This window comes from Pan troglodytes, chromosome 13, assembly GCF_028858775.2.
Source record: "Pan troglodytes isolate AG18354 chromosome 13, NHGRI_mPanTro3-v2.0_pri, whole genome shotgun sequence".
NCBI classification, from domain to species: Eukaryota; Metazoa; Chordata; class Mammalia; order Primates; family Hominidae; genus Pan; species Pan troglodytes.
The window spans coordinates 66,553,370-66,569,239 of record NC_072411.2 but is presented as its reverse complement, the minus strand read 5'-3'; the positions used below and the strand labels follow the sequence as shown (position 1 = coordinate 66,569,239).

General features: G+C 35.8%; 1 protein-coding gene across 5 annotated transcripts in view; it reads left to right on the top strand.

Annotated features, from left to right (window-relative positions):
- The window catches only part of GRB14 (growth factor receptor bound protein 14), a 129,129-nt gene that overhangs the window by 86,205 nt on the left and 27,054 nt on the right, over positions 1-15,870 (top strand). For all 5 annotated transcript variants that reach the window (XM_054679091.2, XM_515864.9, XM_054679090.2 and 2 more), the window contains 3 exons: positions 8,537-8,658; positions 10,586-10,660; positions 13,555-13,692. In XM_054679091.2, coding sequence (XP_054535066.1) covers positions 8,537-8,658; positions 10,586-10,660; positions 13,555-13,692 — 335 coding nt within the window. The remainder of the gene's footprint in view (positions 1-8,536; positions 8,659-10,585; positions 10,661-13,554; positions 13,693-15,870) is intronic.

Genomic DNA, 15,870 nt, shown 5'->3' with positions numbered 1-15,870 from the left:
TTTTGCTTGGCCAGAGGCTGTTCATTTTTATCTGAAAATAAGATTGACAAAATGTATGTAGTTTCTACCCAGCATAGAGAAGTACAAGGACCATTTGTCTCCTGGAGTTTCCTGTAAAAAAGGTATTCAAAAAATTGTTTTCTGAGCGAATTAGAGGTAAAAGCCACTTTTGTTTCTTCTCTTATCAAGTGCGAGAAGAGTAGGGACTCAGGTTTCTATTTGAGCTCCACGCTGTACTTGGCAGTAGATTCAGCAAAGAAATCCAGGCAGAAGGTCACAGGTGAGCACTCTCCATTCTTGGAGGATTGAGGTTTTTAAAAAGACTTTGATGTTAAATCAACAGTTTCAGAAGAAACTTCTTGCTTTCTTCTTCTTTTTTCTTTTCTTTTTCTTTTTTTAAAGAAAGAGTTTCTGAAAATTCGAAAACAGAATTACATGTAGTTATCATTATTTGGTAATATTTCTTTTTATTACCATAAGACCTCACTGACCTATTAGAAACAAAAAATACAACTTAAGGCAATAGGAAATTTTTGTTTTTGTTTTGAAAAAGCCTTTAAAATGCTTTTGAAGCTTTTCTTTTTCCATCTTCTTGATTGCTATGTTGAAGTAATTTAAGAGGGCTTCCCTCCTATTTTTCTACCTACATATGAGTGGTAGTTGACAATTGTAATTTACTTTCCAATGCCCGAAAAATAACGTCAGAAAGTTTTATTTTAAATATACTTGTATCTGTGAAGTTTTAATAACATGTTTTATTATAGTATTTTAGATGGATTTTATAAAGTTTTAAAAATGAAGTCTAAAATAATAATTTTGAATTCATGTGATTCCTACCTGTGGTCACTTCTCAAATGGTAATTCAAAAAGTACCTGAGTTCATTCTGGGTTTTGAACATAGCAGCAAAGAGCCCCTAGTTGTAGAATTCATATTGTTCCTTTTTTGATATTTAAAATAAATGATAAATAACTTAGTAGGATTACTTACTTGGTTAAAATTTGCTTGGTAGGAGAAAGGTCCAAGAAAGTTTATTGAAGGCCTTTTGGTTTAGTGTTTTGTTTTGTTTTCCCTTTTCTTAGGTCTTGGTGATGGTGTTTTTTGGCTAGACCAAGGCAAGAGAAAGTTGGTCTTCAGCAACATTTCACCTCCTTTTGCAGCGTTTTTATTTTCTTCTCAAAGTAATCCATCTAGTCATCTTGTATATTCCTGTTGAATTTTCTGTCTACTAGGGCCTGTATTTAGTCAGATATCTGCATTGAAAAAAGAAATGCTAATTTTATGTGAGATGTGATTAACTGATATTCAATTATGCCTCCCAGGGTTATTTGGGTTATTGTAACATTAATCCTTTAACATAATGAGATTGGTTGGGGGAAGGTACAATTCATGCAAATTGGGATGGTGATATATAAATTTAAAAAGAATATGTAATATAATTTCTAAAAATCAGTTTCTACAATAAGAAAATTATATCTTCATTACCAGGCTAGTATATAAGGTAAAAAACTATAGCTGCATTCAATCCACTTGACTTTTATTAGCTTCCTTAATATGTTATCTGAATTTTTGATAGAATAGTACTAGAAATCTTTTTTCGAAGGAATGGAATGTATGTCTTTGGCTTTCTCACATACTCTATTTCTTGATGGCTTTTTAAAAGATGTATTTTTCTTAAGATTACCAGATTATTTTCTTAGTGCTAGTAATTGCAGTATGTAAATACTCAGTTTTATAGTTCTGTGACATTTTCTGCAAATCTTTTATCCTTTATTTTATTTTTTCAAGATTGGTATTCTGGTTTTTATTTGCATGTAGTCAACAAAACCCCTGACTACATTCCACTTCTTGGTAACCATACACATTACGCTAGTTCTTTTTTATATTCAGCCTCCTGAGTAGCTGGGATTATGGGCATGAGCCACCGAACCTGCTTACTTCTTTAGTTACACATTTGTCATAGCTGTTCAAATGTAGTTTGATTTTTCAACCTTTTTTGTTTTATTTTCTTTTTTGATGCAGTCCAAATTCAAATGATTTGTACTTTGAAGATTGACATAATTTGAAATCTTGCCCATTACTGTTTTGTCCCTTACACTTAAAATGTGATTTACTTTCAGTTAATTAGCAAATATTTATTGAATACCTTTCAAAATAAAAGAATTGGGGCCGGGCGCGGTGGTTCACGCCTGTAATCCCAGCACTTTGGGAGGCCGAGGCGGACGGATCACGAGGTCAAGAGATCAAGACCATGGTGAAACCCCGTCTCTACTAAAAATAGGAAAAATTAGCCGGGCGCAGTGGCGGGTGCCTGTAGTCCCAGCTACTCGGGTGGCTGAGGCAGGAGAATGGCGTGAACCCGGGAGGCGGAGCTTGTAGTGAGCCGAGATTGCGCCACTGCACTCCACCATGGGCGACAGAGCAAGACTCCATCTCAAAAAAAAAAAAAAAAAACAGAATTGGAAACAACTAAAGTAGAGAACGGCAGGAGCATGAAAAAGCAATTTTAGTTGATATAGACAGAAAGTGCAGGATGTAAATAGATCCAGCAGAGGTGCTAGGGAATGTCCCTTGGGTGAGAACTTCCATGAAGTTGAAGCAATGTGTGCAGGGAAAAGAACATCAACTTGGGCTCAGACATGTGGTTGTCATTCAACCTGGGCACTTGGGACCTACAAGAGGGGGCACTTGGGACCTACACCATCCAATTACCAGCCAGCTCCCTCACAGTCTCCACTCCACCAGTTTCCTTCAATAACTCTTTAACTCTGCCTCGTTTCCCAGAGGGCAGAGGGTGGGTCCATATACATGGCTATTCTGAACCTCTGTTTCTATCTGTAAAATGGAACTATAACTTACTTATTACATTATTATATTGATTTCCTAAGGCTTATGTAACAAATTACAAATTTGGTGGCTTAAAAAATAGAAATGTATTCTTTCACAGTTCTGGAGAGTCACATTCTTTCCAAGAACCTTAGGGAGATTCCATCCCTTGCCCGTTAACAGCTTCTCTTGGCTACTAGCATTCCTTGGCTTGTGATGATTTCATTTGAACCTCTGCTTCCCTGATCACATTGCTTTTCCTCTTCCGTCTGTGTTAAATCACCTGCCTCTCTCTTAAAAGGATATATGTGATTGGATTTAGGTCCTACCTTAATCCAGGATATTCCCCCCATTTCAACATCCTTAATTTAATGACATCTGCAAAGGCTTTACCATATAAGGCAACATTTACAGGTTCTAGAGATTAGGACCTGATATCTTTAGGGCCATTATTTAGCTTACTACAGGTATTATAAGAATTAAATACAATAATGAAACAGCTGTGAGACTCAGACATGCAGAAATGTAACTTCCTTTATTACTGTATTTTGAATTAGTTTCTGATACTGAGTAACCTGGCTTAAGAACAGACAGGTTATTCTTCTATTATTCGTTTGTTCTCTGGATTGTTCTTAGTCTTGTTGGGGAAAATAATCAATGCAGTTTTTATCAATGAGTTCCATACACGTTTGAAATGTGTTCAGTTGAAGGTTTAGACCTACCTTCACTCCTCCAGCACTCTGTTGGGACATGTAAATCCCCAGAGGGATATCTGTCTAACTTTTATCCAACTGTTGTCTTCATGTTGTAGAAACTCCTGCTTTTTAAGCTTATTGCTTATATCATGATGACCCTTAGGTTCATGGTCTTCCTTTAGTCCTTCCACATTTCTTCTCAGGAATGTGGCACTACAATACTCTTGCCCCGTACTGGGATGCTGTGGACTTGACATTGTACTTAGCTATTGCTTCTCTGTCATGCTTGGTGAAGGGCTTCTATTTAAGGGCAGGGTATAACTTTCCTAAGTCTATGCTCTGATTTGAGCCACATACCACTGTTAAACCTATCCGGAGTCTTACAACTCATAGAGGGTTCTGTTCAGGAAGGAGGCAGGATATGGGGTCGCTTGGGACCTACACCATCCAGTTACCATCTAGCTCCCTCACAGTCTCCATCCACTCCACCAGTTTCCTTCAATAACCCTTTAACTCTGCCTCCTTTCTCAGAGGGCAGAGGGTGGGTCCCCACAAGTGACAATGGAGGATTGACTAGGCATGCTTCTTCCTAAATAATTATATTTGTCAAAAATTGATAAAGTCTACTGTGACACTCAAAAAAACAACAAAATGCCTCTTTGCTATTTTTTCCTTTCTTTATAGTGTAGTATGAGGGCAGAATTCATACTATTTTCTTAGAGGTAGAGGAAGGTAATGGGTCCAAGGAAACACAGGTTGGCAAAGCAAACAAACAAACAAGCATCTTTACTGATATCTTGAAATTGTCTCCCACTGCAGTTGCAAAGAATACAGATACCGTGCTTAGCACATAGTGCATTTAATAATGTGTACCTGTGTTTCATAATCTTGAAAATACCAGCTGAGTTTGTGTGAAAAGTAAACAGAAGTAAGGACAGATTTTTAAGGATGCAACTTCCCCCTTGGTAGCTCAGTGATCACTGGATGTCCCTCCAGTTTGTCTTGCAGTTTTTCTAGCTTATTACTGGTAACACATCCTTCCAAGTGCTAAGGCTGAGAACCTCGATGTCTTCCTCAAGTACTTTCTTTTTCACTCCATATCCAATTTGTCAGCGAATTCTGTTGTCCCTACCTTCAAAATAGATCAAGATTCTGTGTATTTTTTTTAACCACATCAACTGCTACCATGCTAATGTAAGCTGCATCATCTCTCCTGGGGTTAGTTCCAATGGCCTACCAAATGGTCTTTGTGCTTTCAGCCTTTTAAAATCAGTTTTCTGCTCCACAGTGTGATCCTATTGAAACTTGTTAGTTTATATTATTCCTGTGTTCAAAATGACTTCCCATCTAACACAGAGGAAAAGCCTAGCCCTTACTATAGACTGCAGGGCTTTCTACAACCCACTATCTCATCCCCATTATTTCCTTAACTTCTTCTCCTGGGATAACCTCTTTTCCTTGTTCAGCATTAGCCACACTAACCTCCTGGCTGTATTTCAAACATACCAGCCTTTCTCTCACATCAAGGGCTTTTTTTCTTGCTTCTCCTCTCTATCTGCTTGGCTCCTGTCCTCTTCTCCTTTAGGTCTCTGTTTAAACATTACCTTCTCAATGAGGCCTTCTTGATAAGCTGATGGAAATGGATTCCTATCCCCTGTCCTCAGCACTTTCTCTCTCTTCGCTGCTCTATTTTTCCCTGTAAGGTTTATCACCACTATTATGGTTTAAATATATGCCCCTCCAAATTTCATGTTGAAATGTGATCCCCAGTGTTGGAGGTGGGCCTAGTGGGAGGTGTTTGGGTCATGAGGGCAGGTCTCTTGTGAATGACTTGGTGCCATCCTTGTGGTAATGAGTGAATTCTCACTCTATTCGTTCACACAAAAGCTGGTTGTTCAAAAGAGCCTGGCATGTCTATTGCTGTCTCTTGCCGTGTGACACGCCTGCTCCCCCTTTACCTTCCTGCATGATTGTAAGCTTCCTGAGGCCTCACCAGAAGCAGGTGCTGCTACCATGCTTCCTGTATAGCCATGAGCCAAATAAACCCCTTTTCTATATAAATTACCCAACCTCAGGTATTTCTTGATAGCAACAAAAAATGGATTAAGACCACTACTTTTTACGATTCACATTTTATTCATTACCCATGTATTCCCATTAGAATGAAAGCTTCGTGAGGGCAGTTATTTTGTTACTGTCTTCTCCACTACAAAATTTTTAGCCCTAAGATGAGTTTTTGACATACTGTGAACCTTCAACAAATATTTGTTGAATGGATGAACAAATGACTAAGTTATAACTAACTGCCAGACTATATGCATTTATCTATAACAAGCAGAAGCAGACAAGCTTTTTGGGCAGGGTTCACATTCATACACATGTTTTAGGAGGTTTGCTATGCTATTGGTGTCCACGTTGGATTAGAAGAATGAGAAAGTAGAGGCTTGAAGATTAGTTAGGCTGAACAACAAAAGGCAAAGGTTTAAATTGAAATGGTGACAGTGGGACCTCGTGTGGGGGTTGTTTGTTGTGTGAGAGACACTCAGAGAAAGAATCCCTGCTATCTGAGAATTTCAGGAGTAGAAGATATTGGAGTAGACGTAGAGAAAGTTGCAAAGGTGAGTTGTAGTTCTACTTTTTTTTGAGGGAATGTGGTAAAAATGACAGTAATGGAGATAGGATAATTTAGGAAGAAAAAGTCATTTGAAAGGGAAAAATGTAGATGACTTTGTTTCGTTTTTAAGTTTAAAAAGTTTTTTGGTACCATTTGAAATTTTGTATATGTACAGTTCAGTGGCATTATATGAATTCACATTGTTATGCAACCATCACGACTGGCCATCAATCTCTAAAATATTTTAATTTTCTCATACTGAAACTCTGCATCAATTAAACAACAACTCTTTATTCCCTACTCCCTCCTACCCCTGGCAGCCACCATTCTACGTTCTATCTCTATGAATTTGACTATTCTAGGTACCTTGTATAAGTGGAATCATACAGCATTTGTTCTTTTGTATTTGTCTTATTTCACTTAGCAAAATAGCTTCAAGGTTCATCTATGTTGTAGCATGTGTCAGAATTACATTCCTTTTTAAAGCTGAATATTCCATTGTAGGTACTGCATATACCACATTTGTTATCTATTCATTGTTCATGGACATGGACATTAGGTTTCCACCTTTTGGCTATTGTGAATGATGTTGCTATGAACATTGGTATACAAATTTCTGTTTGAGTCCCTGCTTTCACTTCTTTTGAGTAAACAGCCAGAAGTGAAATTGCTGATCCTATGGTAATTTTATGTGTAATATTTTGACTTCGGTTTTTGACATACTGTATTTGAGGTGGTGCAGGGTATAGTAGTTAGGACAGGAGCATGGATGAGAACAATTATAGCCAGAGATTTCACTTCAGAATACCTGACAAATGAGATGGTTGAAGAGGTGAGAATGGATTAATTTATAGGGGGAGAAAGAAAAGAGTTGAACCAAGATTGTAGGAGGAGAAGGAGCTAGTGGAGCCAGTCGATGGGATAGAAAAGGAGCAATCAGAGTTAGGAATAGAACCCCAAGTGTTGATATATACTTAGCTCAAACTCATCCATATTCATTGAACACTCTTACCTGAACTTCTTTTTTGGATGAATAAATGTCTATTTAAGAATGATATTACTTTCAAGAGTTTGGGTGTTGTAGGTCACAAATCACTACTGAATGTTGAATTTCTGAGACATAAATGCTTTTTAAAAACATCCTAGAAACAGTAAAACAGCAGAGAGTTTCCATATTCCTTATTTGGTTGTTCTCCATTTCCTATTTTGCATTGGTAATTTCCAGTTTCTTTTCTTTTCTCCACCTTTTATTGAAGTATGGCATACATTAAGAAAAGTGTACAAACCAAGTGTGCACAACTCAATGGACTCTCAGATATTACATATACTGGAATAACCAACCCCAAGATCAAGAAACAGTATTGTATTCACCCCAGTGATTCGTTCATGTCCCCACTTACTTAATGTCTCCAAAACCCTTTCTAGCACTGTAGATTAATTTTGCTATTTTGAAACTTATGTAAGTAGAATCATGCAGTATATACTATCTGTGTCTGGATTCTTTAATTAAATATTGTGTTCATGAAATGCAATATTTATCCATACTGTTGTGGGTTGTTGTAGTATATTTTCACTGTGTGCTTTTACACAATTTACTTGTTCATTCTCATGTCAGTGGGCATTTGGGTAGTTTCAAGTTTGGGGCTATTATGAATAATACTACTGTCAACATCCTCACAGTTTCTTATAAAAATAGGAATTTCGCATGTTATAGTCACCTCTTTAAAACTGCCTTTGCTTACTTCATTTAAGTGCCTTTTCTGCCAAGTGCCTTCCCATCCACTTAATTATCTTCATTGTTAATACAAAATATATTTTCCTTAGTATTAGCTTTGAAAGTATAAAGTGCCCCAAGGAATTGGGCTTCTTAAAAAAAAACCTGTATCTTCTTGTATTAAAATTTTCCTTTAAAGCATTTATTTTAATTCTTCTCAGCTATCCAGATTAGTCTGGACAGTCTTAAATGCACATGAACCTGTCAAAATTCTTCATCTGTTAATGAGGTGAATTGTCCAACCTTGAAATAAATATTTTAGTTTTGGCACCATGATGAGTCAGAGAAAAAAATAGCTCCCATATACTTAACGCAGATGTGTTATCAAACTTATATTATTTACACAGTAATAAAAGGAAATTGAGATAACAAAAAGTACATTATGATATTTTATACATTCTTTTCAGACAACAGTCTGCTTTGATATAAAAATGAACATTAGTAATTGAAAATTGATGACAAATTTTATCAGTCTGGCTATTTCATAATTAAGTTGAAATCTGCTATGTTTAACAAAGATGCGTAATACATTTTATATGTTTGTATGTGTCTGTGTGTGTGTGTGTATGTATATATATATATATATATTTGTCTGTCTGTCAACATACTCATTGAAACATTCTTTACAGAAAGAACAATAGAAGACCACGAACTGGTGATTGAAGTGCTATCCAACTGGGGGATAGAAGAAGAAAACAAACTATACTTTAGAAAAAATTATGCCAAATATGAGTTCTTTAAAAACCCAATGGTAAGTGAAATCCCTCCTAATAGTTACGGAAAATAAATGAACCCGTTAAATTTTACGTGAAGAAGATAGTCACTGTAAATAAAATACAGTCCTATTTGGTAAATTGTAGATGAAGACTCTGGTCCTTTGAAATTATACCCATATTTCTTATGCTAACAATGATTAGTGAACATTATACACAGAAGTTCAGATACACAGGTGTAAAACTTTTTAAAGCCGTATTGATAAAATCTGAATTGAGATGAATTTGGTTTATTTAATTTAAAAGTATTAGGAAACCTAGTTTTGCCTTTTGTGAAAAGGAAACAATTATACATTTGATGTAGGAAATGAATTTTTATAGGTTCTCACCCAGATTAAGAACAAGTGTTAAGCAAAATATTATATCTTAACACTTTCTACAGAATTTAGGAAATTTAAATAGCTTTCTAAGGTAAAAGCAGACTAATGATTGTTGAGAGTATTATAACTTAGCCAGAAATTAAGATTGACATGAATCTTGCATTCCAAATTATTTTGTTTTCGGTGCAGTAATTTTTGAACTAAGTAGAAATGAGATAAAGACCAGTGCATTATCTAGTAAATACTACTTTCATTGTAGTTCTCTTTAAAAGAAAATAAATGTATGTCACATTCTAATGAAGACTAGGGATCTAGAAAAGTCAGAATAGCCTCTGGGCTCATTATTTTAAATTGTTTTTGTCTCTGCAGCTGAAGCATATTTTTACACTAAGTTTTGGATGATAATTGGATTGAAATGATTCTTTATGAAAAATATATGATACACACCATAATAGAATATTTTCAAACCCTGAAAGACCTCTCACGTTCTCTTTTATCTTAACCTATTAATAGAAACATAATGGGATGATCTTTGGCAAAGAAAATTAGTCATAATAAAAATTAAATAAATTCAACTGTGAAGAGAAAGTGCTTTTTTTGTTGTGAGTCTTTATTAAAGACAAGAATTTAAAAAGATATATTTAAAGAAATATTGTTCAATGCTTGTTTTTTATTTATTTTTTATTTAAACAAGGCTGGACATTTGTAGACCTATTGCAGTGGTTCTTAACTGGGGGGTGATTGGACAATGTCTGGACACATTTTTGGTTGTCACAACTGGCAGTGGGGAGGAGGGCTGCTAGTGAGCAGAGGATAGGAATACTGTAAACATCTATAATATGCAGGAGTGCCCCCCTCAACACAGAATTATTAGACCAAAATGTTAGTAGAACTACTGTTGAAAAACCCTGTCCTAGAGGAAATATAGTAGAATATATTTTCCCAAACTTGTCTAATCATAAAATTTACTGAGGGGAGAGTGCTTATTAAAAACACAGAATCCAGGACTTGCCCGGATCTACTGAATCAGAAACTCCAGGAATGAGGCCTGGGAATTCCTATTTTAAACAACTGCCCTGGGTGAATTTTATGATTAAAAAGTTTGGAAAAATGGTAGGTAGAAAGAACTGGACTTTTAGCTCCCAGCCCAGTTTAAGTCCTGACCTCCACTGTGCTGTGGGCTATGACCTTGGGCATACCTTAAACTCTGTACTTCTATGAGCCTTTTCCTTGTAAAATGGCATGGATAGTCCTTTTGACCTGATAGGCTGGTTGCGGGACTCAGGAATAAGATGTGGGAGCAAGCACATTGTCAACTTCAGGGCAGTGTTTTATAACTCCAGATACTTGAATCCATCCACATCAGCATTATCTGGGGGCATTTGCTAATCTTTGTGCCCAACTCCAGACATTCTCATTAAGGTACCTATGAGTAGAGTCTAAGGACGGGCATTTTCAAAAGCAATTTTGGGTGAATTTTAGTCATACCAGTTTAAAGAACTTTTGCTTTTGATTACTATATTGGTCATAATTGAATCTTTTCTAGCATGAATTTTGTGATAATTTAACTGTGTCTTTTTGACAGTATTTTTTTCCAGAGCATATGGTATCTTTTGCAACTGAAACCAATGGTGAAATATCCCCCACACAGATTTTGCAGGTAAAATATATTTTTATTAACATATATAAATAATAGCATAATGAAGGAAAACTTTTAGGTCCTTTTTTATACATGCCCAGATTTTGAAAAGTTATGCTTTGAATTATTATTAATATTTTTTGCTGGAGGTAAAACTAAAAAAAAAAATGCACCCAGGTAAAGAATGTCCTAAATCAATAAAGCTCTTTAACAATATTCTTCTTCCCAGTTTTAGCCAATTGTCAAAGGATTTTACATATTTAAAAATGTGTGTCTTAAAAGGAAACTTGCAATTTTGTTCTGTGATGTGTGTAAATATTATGTTAGTCTTTAGAAAAATCAAAATTCTTTGTAAAATACAGATATCTTACCAATAGATACTCAGTATCAGCTTTCATAATAAACACCCTCAATCCTATTTGTAATAAAATGTTTAGCAAATAAATGAAAGGAGATAAAAGATACAGGATGCAAATGTATTCACTAGCATTTGTAATAGCTGTTATGGAAATCCTTGCATAGAATTGTGAAATATTCTTAGCTGAATTAAGAATACTAGTTATCTAATTAAAAATCTCCTTATTTTTGTGTCTATTGGACTCATTTCTTCCAAACTGGCAGTGGCTTGAAATGGTTATTTTCAAAGACATTGTCATTACAATAAATGAATAATTTCAGTTATTTTCTTTAATTTTCGATAGATTTGTAGATTTTACATCAGAAGCTCTACAGTTGTTTTTTACAGGTTAATGTTGAGCAATGTCTTTATAATGGTTGCCGTTTGAGCTCAGCCCCATGCATCCCCAAACCCACTCAGTATCCCCTGATCTTTAATGAAGACAACTTTTAATATTTCCAGTATTGTTTGACCTTAAAAATATTAGGTTGGCAGAGCTATCATGGATTTTTCTGTGGGCTTTTTAATAGGTTATATTTCATTTTTGTGCTTCAGAATATTTTTGAAACATGATTAGTCCCCAGAGATTTTTCTAAAAGCTGCTTCTGTGCTCCTGGGTTTTTACAGAGACACCCCGTCAAAATGTTAGGTAAATGGCAGCAGCAGCTGTGCCCCAGGACTTTCAGATCTCAGCCCTCTGAATGCTTCACCACTGTATTACAACACAGTGGTGGGATGGAGTTTTTATTCCACCTCCTTTTGCAAGTCTTCCTGTAGCACAGTTATGTTGCTTTAATGTTAAATTATAAAAACAAGAAAAATCACAGGCTTTGGAATCAGATAGTCCTGCATGTGCCCCTGACCTCTTCTCTCCACTGAGGCAATGTTTCCACTTTTTAAAAGGTTTCTTCTTTTTCTAGTGTGACCTCTATGACTCTCTTTTTAAAATTTAATTGGTTTGGTTTAATAACTTGGAAAGCACTCAAACTAAAAAACCTACTTGCCTGTTTTGCATGTCAATTAATTAATATCTGTGGCTCATTAAATTAAATTTCTTTTAGTAATTTACTTTAAAAAACATAAATATCTACTGTCAGCATTTCCTTTAGTAGCCTTTTAAAATGTGTTACACTATTTTAGTTAATAAATTCCCTTATTTCAAATTTTTTCCATTTGTTTATTCAGAGGGATTTCTATTTTCTTTTTTTTTTTAAATGAGACACTAATGCATTTCCACTGTCTTATTAAGGATGCTGAGCACAACCGCTCAGTTGAGCTATTCCTTTTCATTCTCATTTTCTTGACCAACACATGCCCACTGTCTCAATTAATTATTACCATGTAACAAAGTATTCCAAGCCTTTGTGGTTTTAAGTATCCATTTACATTTTGCCAACAATTTGTGGGACAGGCATCTGGGAAGAGTTTAGCTGGGTGGGTCATCTCTGAGGCACGTTGACTCAGTGCTGGGGATTGAAGGTCCCCTTCTAAGAGAGTTTTTTGACTGCATGTCGTTTGATACTCCTTGGTGTCTCTGTCTCTCTCCCCTGTTTCCCCCCACTTACTGTCTCTCTCTGTCTGTCTCATGGTGTCTCATCCTGCAGGGCTTTTCCAGTTGCATTGGACTTTTTACCTGTGATGGTCTCAGAGTAGTCACATTTCTTATGTGACAGCTGGATTCCAAGGGCCAAGTCACGAAAATCACCAGGCTAGTTAAGGACCACACCTAGAACTGGCAAAGGGTCACTTCCACATATTGTATGGGTCAAAGCAATGACAGGCTTGCTCGCATTCAAGGGAGTGGAGAAAGACTCCACCTTTTTGTGATTCAGTGGCAAGATGACATTAGAGAAGAGCATGTGGGATGGAAGACATTGTTGCTGTCCTCTTTGGAAACATGACCTGCCACATCCACCCACAACTGAGAACCACAGATGACAAAGAAGAGATAGTTTTGTTTGCTTTACCCGCCTCAAGGAGGTGAACTTGGCTCAACTTCCTGCTTCACAATTGAAGTCAGGATTGTGGTCTTACTTATACCATAATGAAGTTAATAGGTAAACCTGTAATCTCAGGGAAAACCATGGAAAACGATGAAAAGTATATCAGGACTTAATGCAATAGATGACGTCCAACTTTTTGAATGGACATTCAATTAGCTGATAATTTTGGTAGTTAGATAACTATGTACTACCACTTAGAATGTATACTTTGTGAACTCATTTTCATTTGAAACATCTTAGGTTTTTGAAAGACTGATTTATTTTCTGTGTGTGTATGTGTGTGTGTATACACACACACGGAGATAGAAAGAGAGAGAGACAGAGGAGAGAGAGATATACCAAGGACTATCAAAGCAATGCAGTATACACAAACACATAGTTAATTACCATAATGTTATATGTTATGATCCTGTGTGATTTTTACATGTTTATATTTGGAATCTTAATATGATTAGTATAAGGCTACCATATCATTGATTTAATCATAGTTTGAAAATATATAAATTTTGTTTCAGATGTTTCTGAGTTCAAGCACATATCCTGAAATTCATGGTTTCTTACATGCGAAAGAACAGGGAAAGAAGTCTTGGAAAAAAATTTACTTTTTTCTAAGAAGATCTGGTTTATATTTTTCTACTAAAGGAACATCAAAGGTAAATTGAAGTATCCATGATGTGTTATGACTGACATATTAAGCTGTAAGTTAAAACACGTTTACTTTGTTGTATTTATTACTTTATTACTTGATGTCAAAGGTTGGTCTTTGATTTTCTTGATTTAAAACGTTTGCCTTGATTATTTAAACACTACTCAGCTTTACTTCACACTGGTTTCAAAGTAGTATCTTTGATGGAGTCTGGATACTCTTATTTCAGTACAACATATGTTACTCCTTTGTCCTCACTCTAAATTCACTCCTTTCTCCTCATCCTTGGCTGCAGAGTTTGAAGCCTGATGTAGTGTATACCTTTTCTTTTTACCCCAGGTCATACTGCTGATCTTGTCTACTTCTGAATCTCTGTTGATCAACATCAACAGAACAGTTAATAATAGAACATTAATAAAATGTCTCATCTGAGTCATTTATTGCTCTTTTATTATTGATTGATGGATTTATTTCAATAGGTTTTTAAGGAACAGGTAGTGTTTGATTACCTGAGTAAGTTCTTTAGTGGTGATTTCTGAGAGTTTGGTGCACCCATCAACAGGCAGAATACACTCTACTCATTGTATAGTCTTTTATCCTTCACCCCCTCCCACCTTTTCCCCGAGTCCTCAAAGTCCATTGTATCATTCTTATTCCTTTGCATTCTCATAGCTTAGCTCCCACTTATGGGTGAGAACATACGATTTTTGGTTTTACATTCCTGAGTTACTTCGCGTAGGATAATGATCTCCAGTTCCATCCAGGCAGCTGGGAATGCCATTATTTCATTCCTTTTTATGGTTCCATGGTCTGTCTGTCTATCTATCTGTCTGTCTATCTCACAATTTCTTTATCCACTCGTTGATTGATGGAGATTTGCGCTGGTTCCATATTTTTGCAATTGTGAATTGCGCTGCTATAAACTTGCATGTGCAAGTATCTTTTTCATATAATGACTTCCTCTGGGAAGATACCCAGTAGTGGGATTGCTGGATCAAAATGTAGTTCTACTTTTAGTTCTTTAAGGAATCTCCACACTGTTTTCCAAAGTGGTTGTACTAGTTTACATTCCCACCAACAGCACAAAAGCATTCCCTTTTCACCACATCCACACCAACATCTACTGTTATTTGATTTTTTTGATTATGGCCATTCTTGCAGGAGTAAGGTGGCATCACATTGTGATTCTGATTTGCATTCCCTTGATCTTTAGTGATGTTGAGTATTTTTTTCATATGTTTGTTGGCCATTTGTATATCTTCTTTTGAGAGTTTTTTATTGATGTCTTCAGCGTACTTTTTGATGGGATTCTTTGTTTTTTTTCTTGCTGATTTGTTTGAGTTCCTTGTAGATTCTGGATATTAGTCCTTTGTCAGATGTAGAAATTGCAAATATTTTCTCCTGCTCTGTGAGTTGTCCGTTTACTCTGATGAGTGTTTCTTTTGCTGTGCAGAAGCTTTTAGTTTAATTAAGTCCTATCTATTTATTTTATTTTTGTTTCATTTGATTTTGGGTTCTTAGTCGGGAAGTCTTTCCCTAAGCCAATATCTAGAAGGGTTTTTCTGATGTTATCTTCTAGAAACTTTTGTGGCTTCAGGTCTTAGATTTAAGCCTTTGATCCATCTTGAGTTGATTTTTGTATAAGGTCAGAGATAAGGATCCACTTTCATTCTTCTACATGTGACTTGCCAATTATCCCAGCACCATTTGTTGACTAGAGTGTCCTTTTTCCCACTTTTTTTTGTTTGCTTTGTCAAAGACCAGTTGGCTGTTAAGTATCTGGCTTTATTTCTGTATTCTGTTCCATTCGTCTATGTGCCTATTTTTATACCAGTACCTTACTGTTTGGGTGACTATGGCCTTGTAGTATAGTTTGAAGTCGGGTAATGTGATGCCTCCAGGTTTGTTCTTTCTGCTTAGTCTTGCTTTGGTTATGCAGGCTCTTTTTTGGTTCCATACAAATTTTAGGATTTTTTTTTCTAGTTCTGTGAAGAATGATGATGGTATTTTGATGAGAATTGCATTGAATTTCTAGATTGCTTTTGGCAGTATGGTCATTTTCAAAATATTGATTCTGCCCATCCATGAGCATGGGCTGTGTTTCCATTTGTTTGTGTCATCTATGTTTTCTTTCAGCAATGTTTTGTAGTTTTCCTTGTAGAGTTCTTTCACCTTCTTGGTTAGG